The sequence below is a fragment of the Drosophila erecta genome, unplaced genomic scaffold (genome assembly GCF_003286155.1).
Source record: "Drosophila erecta strain 14021-0224.00,06,07 unplaced genomic scaffold, DereRS2 tig00000021-arrow-pilon, whole genome shotgun sequence".
NCBI lineage: Eukaryota > Metazoa > Arthropoda > Insecta > Diptera > Drosophilidae > Drosophila > Drosophila erecta.
Genome location: NW_020825198.1, coordinates 9379766 through 9394469, shown reverse-complemented (window position 1 = coordinate 9394469; position 14704 = coordinate 9379766). Strand labels below are relative to the sequence as shown.

The 14704-nt window shown below is 44.8% G+C and overlaps 4 protein-coding genes across 4 annotated transcripts in view; 2 read left to right on the top strand and 2 right to left on the bottom strand.

Moving 5' to 3' along the window:
* The first annotated feature begins 150 nt into the window (after positions 1-150).
* LOC6545435 (vacuolar protein sorting-associated protein 8 homolog) lies at positions 151-4431 on the top strand. Its single transcript, XM_001972088.3, has 4 exons — positions 151-407; positions 475-1782; positions 1842-2699; positions 2753-4431. Exons 1-4 carry the CDS (start codon positions 306-308, stop codon positions 4172-4174), a joined length of 3690 nt encoding a protein of 1229 aa, XP_001972124.1. The 5' UTR covers positions 151-305; the 3' UTR covers positions 4175-4431.
* On the bottom strand, positions 4333-6830 carry LOC6545434 (regulator of MON1-CCZ1 complex). The gene is made up of 7 exons (XM_001972087.3): positions 6626-6830; positions 6084-6567; positions 5625-6017; positions 5309-5567; positions 4848-5247; positions 4595-4799; positions 4333-4529 (listed from the first exon to the last, which is right to left on the bottom strand). The coding sequence occupies exons 1-7, from the start codon at positions 6731-6733 to the stop codon at positions 4450-4452; spliced, it is 1929 nt and encodes a 642-aa protein (XP_001972123.1). The 5' UTR covers positions 6734-6830; the 3' UTR covers positions 4333-4449.
* A 239-nt stretch (positions 6831-7069) lies between these two features.
* Positions 7070-9373, top strand: LOC6545433 (zinc finger protein 782). The gene is made up of 2 exons (XM_001972086.3): positions 7070-7679; positions 7739-9373. Exons 1-2 carry the CDS (start codon positions 7200-7202, stop codon positions 8597-8599), a joined length of 1341 nt encoding a protein of 446 aa, XP_001972122.1. The 5' UTR covers positions 7070-7199; the 3' UTR covers positions 8600-9373.
* Positions 9374-9878: 505 nt separating this feature from the next.
* The window catches only part of LOC6545432, a 62915-nt gene continuing 58089 nt past the window's right edge, over positions 9879-14704 (bottom strand). Inside the window, exons 6-7 of the mRNA XM_001972085.3 lie at positions 11052-11383; positions 9879-10934 (exon numbers count right to left, since the gene is read on the bottom strand). Of these exons, the coding sequence (XP_001972121.2) occupies positions 10545-10934; positions 11052-11383 (722 nt within the window). The 3' untranslated portion in view covers positions 9879-10544. The remainder of the gene's footprint in view (positions 10935-11051; positions 11384-14704) is intronic.

The following is a 14704-nucleotide window of genomic DNA, read 5'->3' as shown; positions in this document are numbered from 1 at the left end:
ATTGTTTTCTGTTTTTAACATCTTTCTGAATTAATACATTAAAATTACAGTTATTTATAATAACAATACCCAAAAATATATGCCTCTAACAATTTTTTTTTTCCATTTTTACCCCTATTATTGGCCAAATTCAGTAAAGGTTGTCCTCTGAATTCATCGATAACAAGCACCGATAAGCAACCAAATGACATCTGTTATGCAAACGAGTGGGCAGTCCTTTGATGGGCGTAAAACTCATTGATAATAACAGAATTGCTTAAAATTATTAGTTTGGGGGAGGGATCAGGATCGAAAGAACGGAGAGCATGTCGGAGCTTAAGGCCCCGTCGCTGCAGTCTCTGCTGGAGTCGGAGCGCGGATCTACAGACAGTCTGCTGGCCGAATCCCTGCAGCTGGATTTCGAAGATGTAAGTTGTGATTACCCGAAAATGGAGTGTCCTAGATAACACTTTCTCTGGATTTATCTACTTATAGCTTGATGATGCCGAGTTTGCAATACCACCCACAGATGTGCTGCCTACTTTGGAGGCGGTGCTCAGTGAATTCGAGGCGGATTCGGATGTGGCTTCCGAATTTGGTATGCCGGTGCCCCATGCCACGCCCACGCCTTCTATTGGCGAGGACTCCACGATAAGAACAGATGGCAGAGGTGGCGGAGGCTCCATAATGAGGTACACCCTCCTACATGGCATCTCCGCCCAACTTTCCTCAGCAGCGGAACGTGTTAATGCCGGAGCAGCCAGTTCCTGTGCCGTTTCCGCATTCATAGCCATCGGAACATCACACGGACACATTTTGAACTTCGATGTAACACAAACCCTTAGGTGGGCCCATCAGGACAAGCATGGCCAGGGTGCAGTGGCCAGTTTGGCCTTCAATGCGGATTCCACGCGACTTTTGGCCGGTTACTCTAGAGGACTGGTTGCCATGCTGGACACGCAAACGGGTGATGTCCTCCGGGAACTGTTCGACGTCATAACGCCAAACACCGGCGTACTGCATGTCAAATGGACCTCCAGATCATCACTGGCCCTGTGTGCCGATGCCGGTGGATCAGTGTGGTCTCTTAGTTTCACCCGGAAACTGGGCATCCGAGGCTGCCAATCAAGATGCCTCTTCTCCGGCGCTCGCGGAGAGGTCTGCGCCGTGGAACCTTTAATAATGGATTCCCAAGGGCGCCATGAATTGGATCAGTACTGCATTGTGGCTCTGGCAACGTTATCCAAGTATTTCATCGTAACTGTCCGACCAAGATTGAGGGTCATCAAATACCATGTGCTCCAGGGACCTCCTGATTGCTTACCTCTCCTCGCCTGGCACTTAGTACTCATACAAGCGGCAGATACTTCCCGCTCCGTGGACCCCGTGATCGTTGTGGGTCGCGGGAATCAATTATTCTTTCACCAACTGTTTGTCTCGAACGGACGGATCACGCTTTTATATCTACGTCATGTCCAGCTGCAGGGGAGTCTTCTCTCCGCTCACTGGCTGGGACCAAAGTGTGTTGCCTCATTGGATACGGCGGAAATACTTCATTTGGTGGATGTGCGATCCAGCAAGGAATTAGAATGTATGGATATGGCCAACGCAGGACTGGTTTACGGATCGGCGCAGTTTAAAGGACTGGCCACTGGCGGAAATGTCTCACCTGCTTTCGCTTTAGCTGGCTCAAATGCTTGTTATAACTCTGTGGTTTCAAGAGGAACCCAGCTATACGTCTTAGGGGCCAGATCGCTGCATATAATTGGAGTAAGGACTTGGTCGGAGAGAATAAGCTTTCTGGTAAGATCACAAATTCGTATTCAAATGGGAAATCGTAACCTTACCTTTATCGTTTCCAGGTAAAACATCATCGGTGGCAGGAAGCCTGCCAACTGGCACTAGATGGCTACATTGCCTCTGTGGATCGCCCAAGGAAACGTGCACAAGCCAAGGAGCGTATCATAATGCTCTTTAAGGAATACATCGCCAATTCCGCCCGGGCACCAGACTATTGTCTCGGAGCCATTGTCAACTGCTTGATCACCGTGGGTGAACTAGATCTTCTGTGGACGCAGCTGTGGGAGAAGTTGCACAACAGCAGTGCCGAACTTTTCCTACAGCACATTTCCGATCATATAGAAAAGGAAACAATACATAGTGTCAATCCCGTGATATCCCAAGCTTTGGTGGATTACTGGCTGGAACACTCCCCTGCCAAACTCGAACAGCTTATCCTGAAGTTGGATTGGATGTGCCTGGATCTCAACCAGGTACTTAAGGCTGTGAAGAAGCACCGTCTGTATAGGGCCCAAATCTACCTCAACACACAAGCCCTGAATGATTATACGGCGGCGCTGACGGAACTTCTTCCATTGGTGACCCCAGAGGAGACGGATTTGGGGAATTGCCTGCTGGTCTACGTGTCCAGTTGTCTGGCGGGAAGGGGCTATCCCACGGGCGAAATTCCCGTCGAGCTGGTGCACCAAGTAAAGCACGATGTCCTCCGCTGTCTGACCTCCCAGCAATCCAAGGAGAATGCCGGAGATGAGCTGCCCTATCCCTATCTAAGAGCTCTCCTCAAGTTCGATACTCGGGAAACCCTGAACGTTATATCGCTGGCGTTTCAGGAACGAGAGTTTAGCAACGAGCTGGGAATTTCGCATCGCAAAAGGATTATCAATCTGCTGCTGGAAATCATGACGCCCGAGAATGCAACGGTAAGGGTTTGTTATTGTGATTGTCAGTCATCCTACAACTTTTCATCTTCCAGTGGGCGGAGATTGGCTGCCTGCTGAACTTCATTGCTCAGCAGATTTCGATGCAATGCCTGCCGCGAGATAGACAGCTCTTGGAACGAGTTTTAAGCCACTTGGCGCAGGAGGAAATTGCAAACGAGAGCAGTCGCCAACACTCTGAACGAGAAAATGCTTGGCACGAGCTACTATCCTCCAACTGCCTGGCAGAGATCAGCAGCGATGAGGAGCAGCTGCGCTTGGCAGAGAAGGCGAGGTGCTATTGTGTAGTGGAGTACCTACTGGAGAAGCTTGAGCGCTTTGATACCATCCTGGATTGCTACATCCGAAACGAAGCCAGGCACGAAACCATGTTTGCTTATATGGAACGCCATGTAGTCACACCCAGGCGATGCATTTACCGGCAGTTGAAAAGGCATATAAGAGAGCTGCTTGCGATCAATGCCAAGGAAACCACTCGCTTGCTGGCCTTGCACTATCCAGATAGGATTTATGAGCTTTTAGATAGCCTGAGAGGGGAGGAGAATTTGCTATATCTGTTTCTGCGGTGCCTCAATGATCGTAAAAGCGAACTGGAAGCCAGTCAAATGGAGCTACTACTGGAACTGTATTGTAAAATGGAGTCGGCGTCTACCGTCGAGGAATTCCTTCGCTCCAATTCGGGTTATCGCTTGGAGAAGGCCATTGCCATAGCTGAAAGCCATCACCTCAACCGATCTGTGATTTATCTGTATGAAAAGCAAGAGAGCTATGCGAAAGCCTTCGAGTTGTCCATGGAACTGCTCAAGTCCGCTACTGGCGAGGAAGCAGCCAAGGAGGCGCAGACTATATCGGCTCTTTTGGCTCGGTCTGTGGAAACGTTACCAGCTCAGGAGCTGGAACGCTGTTGGTTTGCTCTTTTGCAATATATTCTGCCGCATCAGGAACTTCAGTCCATTACCAAATCTCTGCTGCACGAGGCCTCGCAGCATATCGATCTGCATAATTTGGTTCAATTGATTATGAATACCCACAATGTGTCCAGTAGTTTTGGTGATATAAAGGATCTTCTAATGGGCATGCTAGATAGTTCGAGGCACAAAACAGAGGCTTTGCGCGCATCTGCTGGCGCCTTGTGCCAAGATCTTCACCTGCAGTTTGTAAGGCGGTATCAACATGCGCGTCGTGGACTTTGGGTGACCACCACAAAGTGCTCCGTGTGTCGCCAAAGGCTGTACGATCACAGCCAGGTGCTAATCTTTGGCGGCTGTGGGCACGGTATGCACGAGCAGTGCATGGAGGATGCGGAGACTCAGTTTGAAGAATGTCCACGGTGCTTTACGGCTATTTCAGACCATAGTATTGGCTTGCCGCGGCCAAACAAAAATCTAATCAGCATTTCCTCGTCCCTGGAAATGGGTGCCTTGCAGCTAAAGGCACCGCCCAGGCGATTTATTTAGTTGCTTCGTGCTTTTTGTATATTCCATCTATTCCTCTATGTATTTATTGTACAACTATGTGTATTGTATGTGTAAGTAAAGAAATTGCATGATAAATACGTATATTTATGGTTTCTGTTTGTGTCATTCCTTTACATTCGCATAAAATAACTTTGAAATATGTTGAATGATGAATATCATTTCATTTGGAAATATTTACAATACAATACAAAAGTATATTTCTAAAGCACACTTTTAATTACAATAATCACAAACGACTATATTTGTTTATTCCCTTAGCTTATAGGCTGTCTGGTAGGGTTTTCAGCAGGAAAAGTGTTGTTATAGTGCTGTATAAATTCCGTGCATTGTTCAGCTGTTAAATGGGGAAAAATATGTTTGTAACGTGATGCCTCAATTCAAGATTACAAATTTGCTTACCCTTGGGAAACGACAGGGTCTCATAAAGTTTCAGGTTTCTCATCTGGAAGAAGCGGAACACGCTGTGGAATATCAGATCATCTTTTGTCTTATAAGCAGCCTCCAGAAACTTTCGAGCCGGCACTTTTTCCAGACCCAATGAGTTTTTAGCCAGCCTTAAGGCATCAATAACTTTGCCTTGACCCAGCATTACTTCAATGATGATCTAAAAAATACATCTTAGTAAATAGTATTTTCTCAAACAAATACCCACTTCATGTGCTTCAATCCTGCCCAGCATGTCAATGGCCACCTGTGAAATCGCCGTATCCACATTTGAATGAGACAACAAGAAGCAAGCCACCGACTTGGATTCCAGCAGCATTGAATAGCTGACCAAGCGTCGCAAGGTGTCGAAGCTGCGATTGGTGATCAGCTCGGTGATGATCATCTTGCTCAGCTCCTCCTGGGCGGCAATGTTGAACTTGTTCAGGGATTGGAGGTACAGCATCAATATGGATTCCGTGTACGGTCGGCGAGCTATGTGCTGAAAGATCTGCACCATATCCAGTTGCTCAATGAGCACAATGGGCGGTGTGCTCTGTTTAAGGGTCGTAGTTTTAACGTTCGATGGCTGAGCGGTTTGATTCTGCAGCTCCAACTGAACCCAAGACCTAAAATATACCACATAAACAATAATAAAGATGTATTTATCAAATTGCATCTTTAACTTACGCGTAGATCTTGTTAATTCGGCTGAAGATGGTCTCTAGGACTGGCAAGAGAGTTCCCTTGTACTGATCATCTACTAGCTGCCCAATGACTTTTAGTAGCACCTGTTTGCCACTGCTGCGCTGCAGCAGGAACTCCGTAAGTCGAATGCGATCCGAAATCAGTTGGCACAATGGCTCAATGCAGAGGTTCAAAAACCACATGCAGCCCAACTTGGCATCGATTACAATATTGGGCTGGAACAGTACCCAGTGTGTGGAATCTGCATGGAAAGCGTAAGTGTCACACAATGGGATTTTTGAATACTTTTAGTACTCACACAACTCGCACAGAAAGATTAGTCCATCAGGCGAAAGAGAAGGCAGCTTCAAACCAAAGGGTTTGATGGAGCGGCCCGGAGTTATGGGTGTATGATAGGTTATTTCATTGATCACCTCTCCGGGAAGGGCAATGTCGAATAGCAGCGAAGTGCCCGAAGCTTGATGGTGCACCACAATCAGATTATCCACCGTGTTGATGGCGAATCGACCTAGCACACTCAAGCGAAGGACATGGCATTTTCGCGGGGCCAAGCCAGGTCCGTTGAGCAAATGCACCTCGACTTCCATCAGTCCGGTGGTGCTATTTGACTGGAGGATTAGTACAGCCAGCACGCCGTACACTTGTCCTAAGGTTACCTTGCTCTCCTGTACATCGCGACTCGGATTGCCCACTGGAAGGGGAGATTAAAAGGTTTTAAAAGGACTTTAGCACAAATAGAAGTATGTGATCAACTTACAGTCCACTTTAGGCAGCTTGGTGATGACCTTCTGCTTGACCAGGACGGGAATCAGCGTGTTTCCTTCACTGGTGCAAAGCAGAGCCACATTGGCATCGCAGCACCAGGCGAACCACTTGATGCCAATACTCAGCGATTTCACAGAGCGCACCTGCCGCTTCTCAGGAACTACGGTGTGGACCTCCACGCCAGTATTCGATATCAGGGCCACCTCTCGATTGTGCACCCACACAAAGCCATGGATCGTAGTCTTCACCTGGTGTGTAATAATATCCTGCAGCAGAGGCTGATCACCCTGAAAGCATATGAACTCCACGGAATTCTCCTTTCGCTGCACGGCCAGGATTTGGTTGTCCGGCGAGAACTTGATGGACCTTATGGCACCGCCGCGGTCGCTCATGCAGAAGGAGATGACGATATCGTCGGGGGATCCGGGCCCCTTAACCACCACACCAGTAGCGCCTCCAGATCGCACAGCAAATATCTGAAAGATATAGGTTTAGCCCTTCCTAATCGGAATTTGTAGCGTGTTTTAGCGATACCTGTTTGTTGGAATCATCGAAGAACACATTGGTTAGCTGGCTCACAGCATCAAATCGTATGGGGTTTGGCGATAGCTCAATATAGTGGATTCCATTGGAATTATCCATTGTTGTGCTAGAAAACAATAAACAACAAATTCCAGCAGCACCTTTTATACACCCCCATTAGAGATGCGACTTTAGTACGGGGTGCTAGAGATGTGTCACGAGTAACGCAGTGTTAGTACGGGGTGCTAGAGATGTGTCACGAGTAACGCAGTGTTATGAGTCACTGTGAGCACCGAATAATTTTATTTATTTTATGTCGTTTTTCTAAAAAAATTCTATGATTATGATTTGATATTTGATATACTATTTACAGTAGATATTTGTAAGAGTATTTGTTATTTATTTTGCCGCTCACAACTCACGCGTTCATTTGCCATCACCATCGCTATCAGCGGTATTTTCGTCAGCCCTATCAGCTGTTTAGTATACAAACAACACCGATAAGAAAAAAGGCAGACAGAACACAAAAAAATATTTTTGCTCAAATTTATAGAAGCATCTCATTAACTTTGACTAAACCTATTTGATGGGACACCTGGACAAATGCCGCGTATGCTCCTGCGATGTGGCTAGCGACGACGAGGCCTACAACTTGCTCCATCATCCATATCTCGCCGTCAAATTTTCCGAGTGCACAAATTTGGTGGTGGATCCTGATGACCAGGATATTCTGCCCAGCGAAATTTGCTCTGAGTGCTACGAGCTCCTGGAGAAGTTCCACTCCTTCCGAGCACTATGCATTATAGCCGATAATAAATGGCGTTCCAAAAGTCTGGTAACTTGGAAGAAAATAGATCGCAGGAAACCTGTTTACGAGGTCGACGAAGATGAGGAGGAGGAGCTGGAGGAACTGCTGTTGGAGCCCCCTGAGATGATCATATGCGATACCAACTTAAGTGCACAGAATACTCAGAAAATCGCCGAACAGGCACCGCCAGCCTTAGTATGGAATACCTTCGCCGAAAATGTCCCGAAAAACCCGGAAACGGAAAAGAAAGCTTTGGAAGTGAGTTAGGTTTTAGGTTTCAAGTGGAGTCTTAGATAAGGTGTATTCATTGATTTCAGGAGCCCCCATTGACCACATACAAGTGCGACCTGTGCGCCGACGAGTTTCGAGAGGAGAAGCGCTTGATTCTCCACAAGAAGGAGCACCAAGGGCACATGTTGTATCATTGCACTGAGCCCGGCTGCGAGGAAGCTTTCAACCGTTTCGAGAACCTGAGGCAGCACGAGCAGGAGCACTCGGAAGTGGGCATGCGGTTTGTCTGCGAAGAGGAAGGCTGCAACAGGATGTACCGGCACAAGGCTTCGCTGAAATACCACCAGAGCAAGGCTCACGACATTGGCAAGCCTTTGAAGACCCATATGTGCGAGTTCTGTGGTCGGGTATTCAAGACTGGCTCTGCTCTAAGTCAGCATCGGTTCACACACGGCGACCAGTTGGTGCTGCCATATGCCTGCGAACTGCCGGACTGCGCAATGCGATTCTATACCGCGGAGAAGCTCAAGATTCACATGATGCGGCACCAGGGCATAAAAAACTTTAGCTGCCCCTACTGTGGTCTCAAGAAGACGACCAAGAACGAACTGCGACTGCATATCAACTATCATACGCTGGAGAGGACCTGGTCCTGTAAGGATTGCCCCAAAGTGTGCAACAGCTCAACGAGTCTTAGGAAACATATCCGCACAATCCACGAAAAGGCACGGGATTATGCCTGCAACTATTGCGAAAAGAAATTCGCCACCCCCGATACGCGAAAGTACCACGAAATGACCCACACTGGCGAAAAGAACTTCGAGTGCCACGTTTGCGGCAAGAGATTTACACAACCCTCTGCCTTGCGCACCCATCGCAAGGTCCACGAATCGGAGGAGAACCAGCAGACCGCTTGTGCTCTGCTGCAACTGACTAGTATGGGTTAGAAGAGTTAACATATTTATATTTTAGGTTCCGCGAAAAGTACAACATTCATATCGCATTTTACTCGACTCACAACTTAACAATATTTACACACCTCCTTTATTGAGGGTTTTATTACGATATTACGATATTACGATAACAAACCAGAAGAGTAGGAAAGAGGCAATTTTTAATAAACTAGTCTTAGTGTTTAATGGCTCAAGTGCACGTCGCATTACCCTTAATAACGATAACACATCAGGAAGTTTAGGGTAAACAACATTTTTTAATAAGCTGTAGTTTTTGTATCTTACCGATTAACTAATTAATATGACAATAATCCGACAATAAATCAGATGTAGGTTATAAGGTTATGAGGGTGACCCCAAACAATGACAATAAATCCGGGGTATAAGTTAATGACGGTTAATGACAATAAATCAGAAGTTGTAGGGTACAAGTATATGACAATAACCCTTAATAATGTAAGCAGACCAGGAAGAGATTATATGTGAGGCAATAACCCTTGATAACACTAATCAGGAAGTGTAGGGTAAATAAATTCTTTTAGTGTAGTTTTAGGTTCATACCGATTATCTATACCATATGTCAAATTACCCATAATAACGAAACAAAAATCAGGAAGATATGGGTAAATGACATTTTTTAATGTACTGCCACTTTTTCATCTCACATAATATAAGTGAATAACTTCGAATAATGACAATAAATCAGGAAGTATAAGGATGCGGGGATTTTTGCAATACACTTTGGTTTTAGTTCTTTTCGTTTAAGAATATGTCAAGTTATCCAAATCAGGAAGTATAGGGTAAAGTGCATATTCCTTAAGGAACTGTAGTATAGTTCGTTGTTGATTTTGTTTTGTTTGTTTTTAACCTTTAAGTTTGTTGAATTTATTAACCTGTTTTTTTGATATTTATATTTTTATGAAGTAATATCTCTTACTTGACCACAAAGGATATTATGTACTTTAAGACTACTATTGTACTTACTGTATCAACCAATAACTACTCCAATAAAGAACCACTTCCATTTGGGATTCTGAATGTAAATATCAATAAATTGTTTAATTATATTTTCAACTAAAACAATAATGTACAGGAATTGTGTATGCGTGTGTTCTTGTGTGTTACTAAATTAATCGGCAGAGGATTCGCTTCCTGCCGCGGTCCACTAAAAACTAAAGTACATCTGCTAAGGGTCGTGAGTCTGTTTATTGTATATGGTATAGTATATAGATAGCGTTGCATACATATGTATAATGGTGTGGTAAATGATATGACGTGCCACGGCCATTTCCCCCGGTAAATATGGTGAAATCTGTTGCGTTAAAATCGTTGTAAATATGATTCTTCAGTTATTGTTATAGATATATATGTATAATTATATATGTTGGTGAGCTAAATGCGTTTTATTTTTTTCGGCTGCTGTAAATATTGAGTGTATAAATATGTTGTATTCGTATGTATATATCGTTTCTATATTTGCGTGTACTGATCCTGGGGGGAAATACGATTTCTTGTCCTTCGTCCACTTCACTCTTCTAAGCCTATGAAAAATGCGTTTGTTGTCGTTTTTACATTTTTAGAAAATGTTTAAAGTACGTAGAACATAAGAATATAGCATATTTTTAGGCTAAATATCACCCACGATTAAATCGTTGCTTAGAGACTACATAAAAACTAGACATATAATACATTCTTGCCTTGTAAGTGTGTATAAATATATCCCAATATCGGCAACGGGTACAGATTATAATTCAGACATTAACCAAAGACACAAGTCCCGCTAATCACTAAATGGTATACAAGTGTTAAATATTATGTAAATTTAACCTTACATCTGTGGGGTGTATATAACGTACTCCTACATCCTATTAACATGTTAAGCTCGCTGAACATTTCACATTATCTTGTTTTGTTGCAAAGGTTTAAAGGTTTACTTCATTCAGACATAGTCCGAGGGCACGGTGCTGGTGCTCGTCTCGTTGATGGCCGCCAGTCGAGGACCCCGGCGTTGCGTCATCGCCGCAGCCTCGCCTGCCGTAAGGCCATTGCCCGCTCCACCACCGCCTCCAAGGATGGCGGCTGCTGCGCCTGCAGCCACCACGCCCCCGCCACCGCCGCCGCCGCCGCCTCCCACGCCTCCTCCATGATGATCCCAGTTGGGCAGCGGCTGGGACATCACGTTCAGTCCGACAATCTCGTAGGCGCCCTGATTGCTGCCACTCGCTCCGCCGGGCATCGCGGTCACCGACAGATCCGAGTAGTAAGCACTGCTGGGCGCCGAGGAGACCACCATGGGAATGTCCTGTTCGTGGCCCTGGTAATTGTATTTCTGTAATGGAGGCAGGATTGCAGGATTACTTTCGGATTTACGAATTGTGCTATAGGTAGTAAATGACAGATTTCTGCAAGTAGGTTACTCAATTTAAGAGAACCATTGGGTACCCACCTCGCCACACTGACTGTAGGCCGTATTCTGATATGAGGGATTGGCGGATCGCACGGACTCGCGATCCAGTTCCGCGTAGAGGGCCTCACTCACGCCCACCGGACTGTAGGCGTCGTCCATGTGGGTATAGTGGTTCTCCGCCGGCGACGTCGACGGCGGACCGATCTGGTCGGGACCGGCGGAGGAGCGGCGACTGCCGCCCAGCCAGGTCCAAACGCCGGAGTTGCTCGTGGGCCGACGGATGCTGTCCGCCGAGTGCTTGATCGAGATGGGCGATCGATTTTGGCCACCGTTTCGGTTATTGCGACACCACCAAGGCTGCGGGCGGCCACCTGCAAGGGGAATTCACAGAGGGGTTAGCCACGATGTTGTTATCTTCTGTTTGCTTAATTAAAATCATGTTACTCATACGACACGTTGTCCGCTGGCCAGAGATAATTGCGAAAAACTATATATTGAACGAAAATTACAATTGCCATTTGTGTGGATTATCTTTGACACTTGCTTCACTACAAAATATGGGGAAACCAACGGAATTCGGATTAGTGACACAAAAAAACATTTCTAAATTAAATCCAATTGGGTTAATAAGCTTCTAAGTACTACTATTGATTCGATGAGGTTTGTTTGCTATTTCTAAGAGGCTTAGCGAATCCACGCTGAAATCGAACGCAGCAGAAATCTATGACATTTCGGCTTATAATCGGGCTATAAATCAAACATTCACCTCAGGACGCAAACAAAAGACACAAACAAACAAACAAACAAAGCGTAAATTAAACGGCTGTCAACTGGCAGCGAGGTGGCAAACAAACTGCACCGCTGCACCACTGCACCGCTGCACCACCGAGTGCAAATGGCCGAAAATGCCAAATGTTTCTCCTTTCCGCTATCAGCACATGTGATCTCATAATGCCCAGGCGGGCCTGGGAAGGTTAATGGGAGCTCCTTGTTTGTGTGACTCAACTGAGCGTTAAAAGCACTCAAAATCCAAATAGCCCGGATTCCATAAAACCCAGGCCGTCATTAGGCTCATAATTTATAGACAACTAACGCGAAACTCTCATTGAGAATCGCAGTATGCAAACACGTATAATTGCTGGTTGTAAACGTAGTCGACCTGTTCTCAACATCCGAACGCAATCGCCACCGGCTCGACTTTCAAACTCATCGCCGGTTAATTTGCCTAGAGTCGCTGGCAAAAATGCGAATTTATTTTTTATATATTTTAACCGCCTTTCACTCTCATTAACTTGGAAAAGATGGTGCCACTCGGAGCCACTTGGGGCGATTCAGCTAATTAACGTGGAGCATACGCAACGGCAACGGCAGCGGCAGCGACAGTGCGACCGATGGTTTCCCAAGTTGTGCACATGCATAATGCAGTTCCATGTGCACTGCGGAAAATATTCCACAAACTAGCGAAACTTGCCTTTGATAAAATACAAAATATAAAACCATGTACCAAAATTCGTTCGTTGGAACCACTAAACTTTAGTTTGTCTTTTACAATACATTTTCCTATTCACAGACAGCCTTCAAAGTCCCCTATTTTTCTCGGTGCACTTGGCATTGCACAGTTGGAGTCGCAGTCCGTTTTATGCTTATGATTTACGTACTCCGGCTAAGCGAATGTCCAGCAGCAATGGTTTTAACTGCGACGATTATTACCCGAGCCGAGTTATCGTACGTAGGTGCTCATATACATGCATTTTGTGCATGTCACCAATGCGGCAAGCACAAGACGCAGACTCCGAGAGACCCACTCCAAGATCCAGGGAGCCAGCTCCAACTGGAACTTGGCTTTAATGGCTGTTTTTGCGCCGTGTTAACGATGTTGCCGCGGCTACTGCACAGCTAACTCAGCTGAATCGAGCCGATGCCAGTTGCACTGAGCTGCGACTGCAACTGCATTGCACTTACGATTTCTTTCGGGGTTTCTCAATGCTGCAGCACCGTGGTAGACATCCCAGAAATGTGCTCAGTCTATATATTTCTTAAATAACTTCTGGTCTTTTAGTGCTTTGTGGGCGCATGGATCACTGTGCTCTACTGCATTACAGCTACCGCGGCTGTCTTATCTTCGCCTGCTTATCGCAGCAGCCAGAACGGCAGCAGGGAAACTGTAAACGGCAAATTGTTGTTAACAAAATATTTCGCAGCCAAATTTTGTTCAGATGAAAAGCGGACAAAATCAAAAATAAATAAACGAAAAGTTAACGAGCACTTTGGCTTTGGAATTTAATTTGTGCTATGTGGATTTTTACCTATTTTTATTTCTTTGCTGCGCAAATGGCAAATATGACATGTGTAATGAAGTCTTAATAGTCGGATAGATAATGCCAATCGCGGTACAGTGTCTTACCCGTTTAATGCACACAAATGTCACTTTGTATTTTTCAATTATTTATACATTTTTTGTGTATGGCTTGGTTATTGAGAGTTCTTTGTATGCATAATTAAAACCATGTTACGCATACGACACGTTGGCTGCTGTTCAAAGATAATTTCAAAGAGTTTCCAAGTAAATTGACACCACCGAATGTTGCAATTTTTGCCATTTGTTGTGATGGCTAATTGCGATTGCTTAAATATGCAAATTGGAAAAGCTCTGTTTCTTTCTTTTGAGTTTTAAAAAGGTTTTTTGTAATTGTATTTTTTTTTGTACTTTTAAGCAGTATTTAGATAATCAGGTAATTTCAAAACATGTGCAAAGATATAAACAATTATATAATAAACATTTTCGACACATGTTTAACTAAGTTCATATAAAAACAAATTGAATGCTTAACCACATTTAAAGACTAAGACTCAAAGAGTCAGTTTAAATTTTCATAGTCCCCACTGAATGCTGAATGAAAAATGTTGCAACAAATAAACACCACTTAAATGTGCATTTTTGGGCAATTGAAAATTTTCTCTTTGGGCACAAAAAAAGACTCGGAAAAATTCGTAAAAAACTCTGTGGCAACTGGCGCTTGTCTCTCAACTCTCAACGTTGACTTGGACATAATCACGCGCTTTAAAAGCTGCTGACAGTTTAACGATTTGTGGCGATTGTTTGTTTCTCGGGTTGTTTTTTTTTAGCTTGGCTCAACATGCAGCCGTGCGTACCGCCAACGAAAATTATACAAAAAAAATCCAACAAGTGGGTAACAAAAACATTTTGGCAAAATACAAATAAACAAACCGAAAAAAGGAAACCAACAAGAAACGAGCATTTTCATGGGGACAGCTAATTGGCTGCTGTGACATTAAATGCCGTCAACAATTTGTCCTGCATGTCGATTGTCAGGCCCACAAGACGGACGGGGAAATTGGCGCCAAGTTTTCGAAAGAGAGAGAGAGAGAGTGAGTTGAAGAAAGGGAAAGATTTTGGCCTGAAAAGGGATCGTTTGTCAAAAATTCGACTACTGCTGAAAGCTGAAAGACTGGCCAGAATCGCGAGTCGAGCAACTAAATCAATATAGCAAAAGAGTCCTCCAGTCCTCTAACCATTTTGCACGACTTTCAAACGTGTTTGACGAAGTCTGCGGCCATGACAATTGTTTTGGCTTTGCCTTAATTTGTCTACAAATTTTCTTTTACTCGAAAGTTTTAGCCAGCACGTAGCCCGGAGCTATATATAATCCTCATGGCTCTCGATTTCGGTT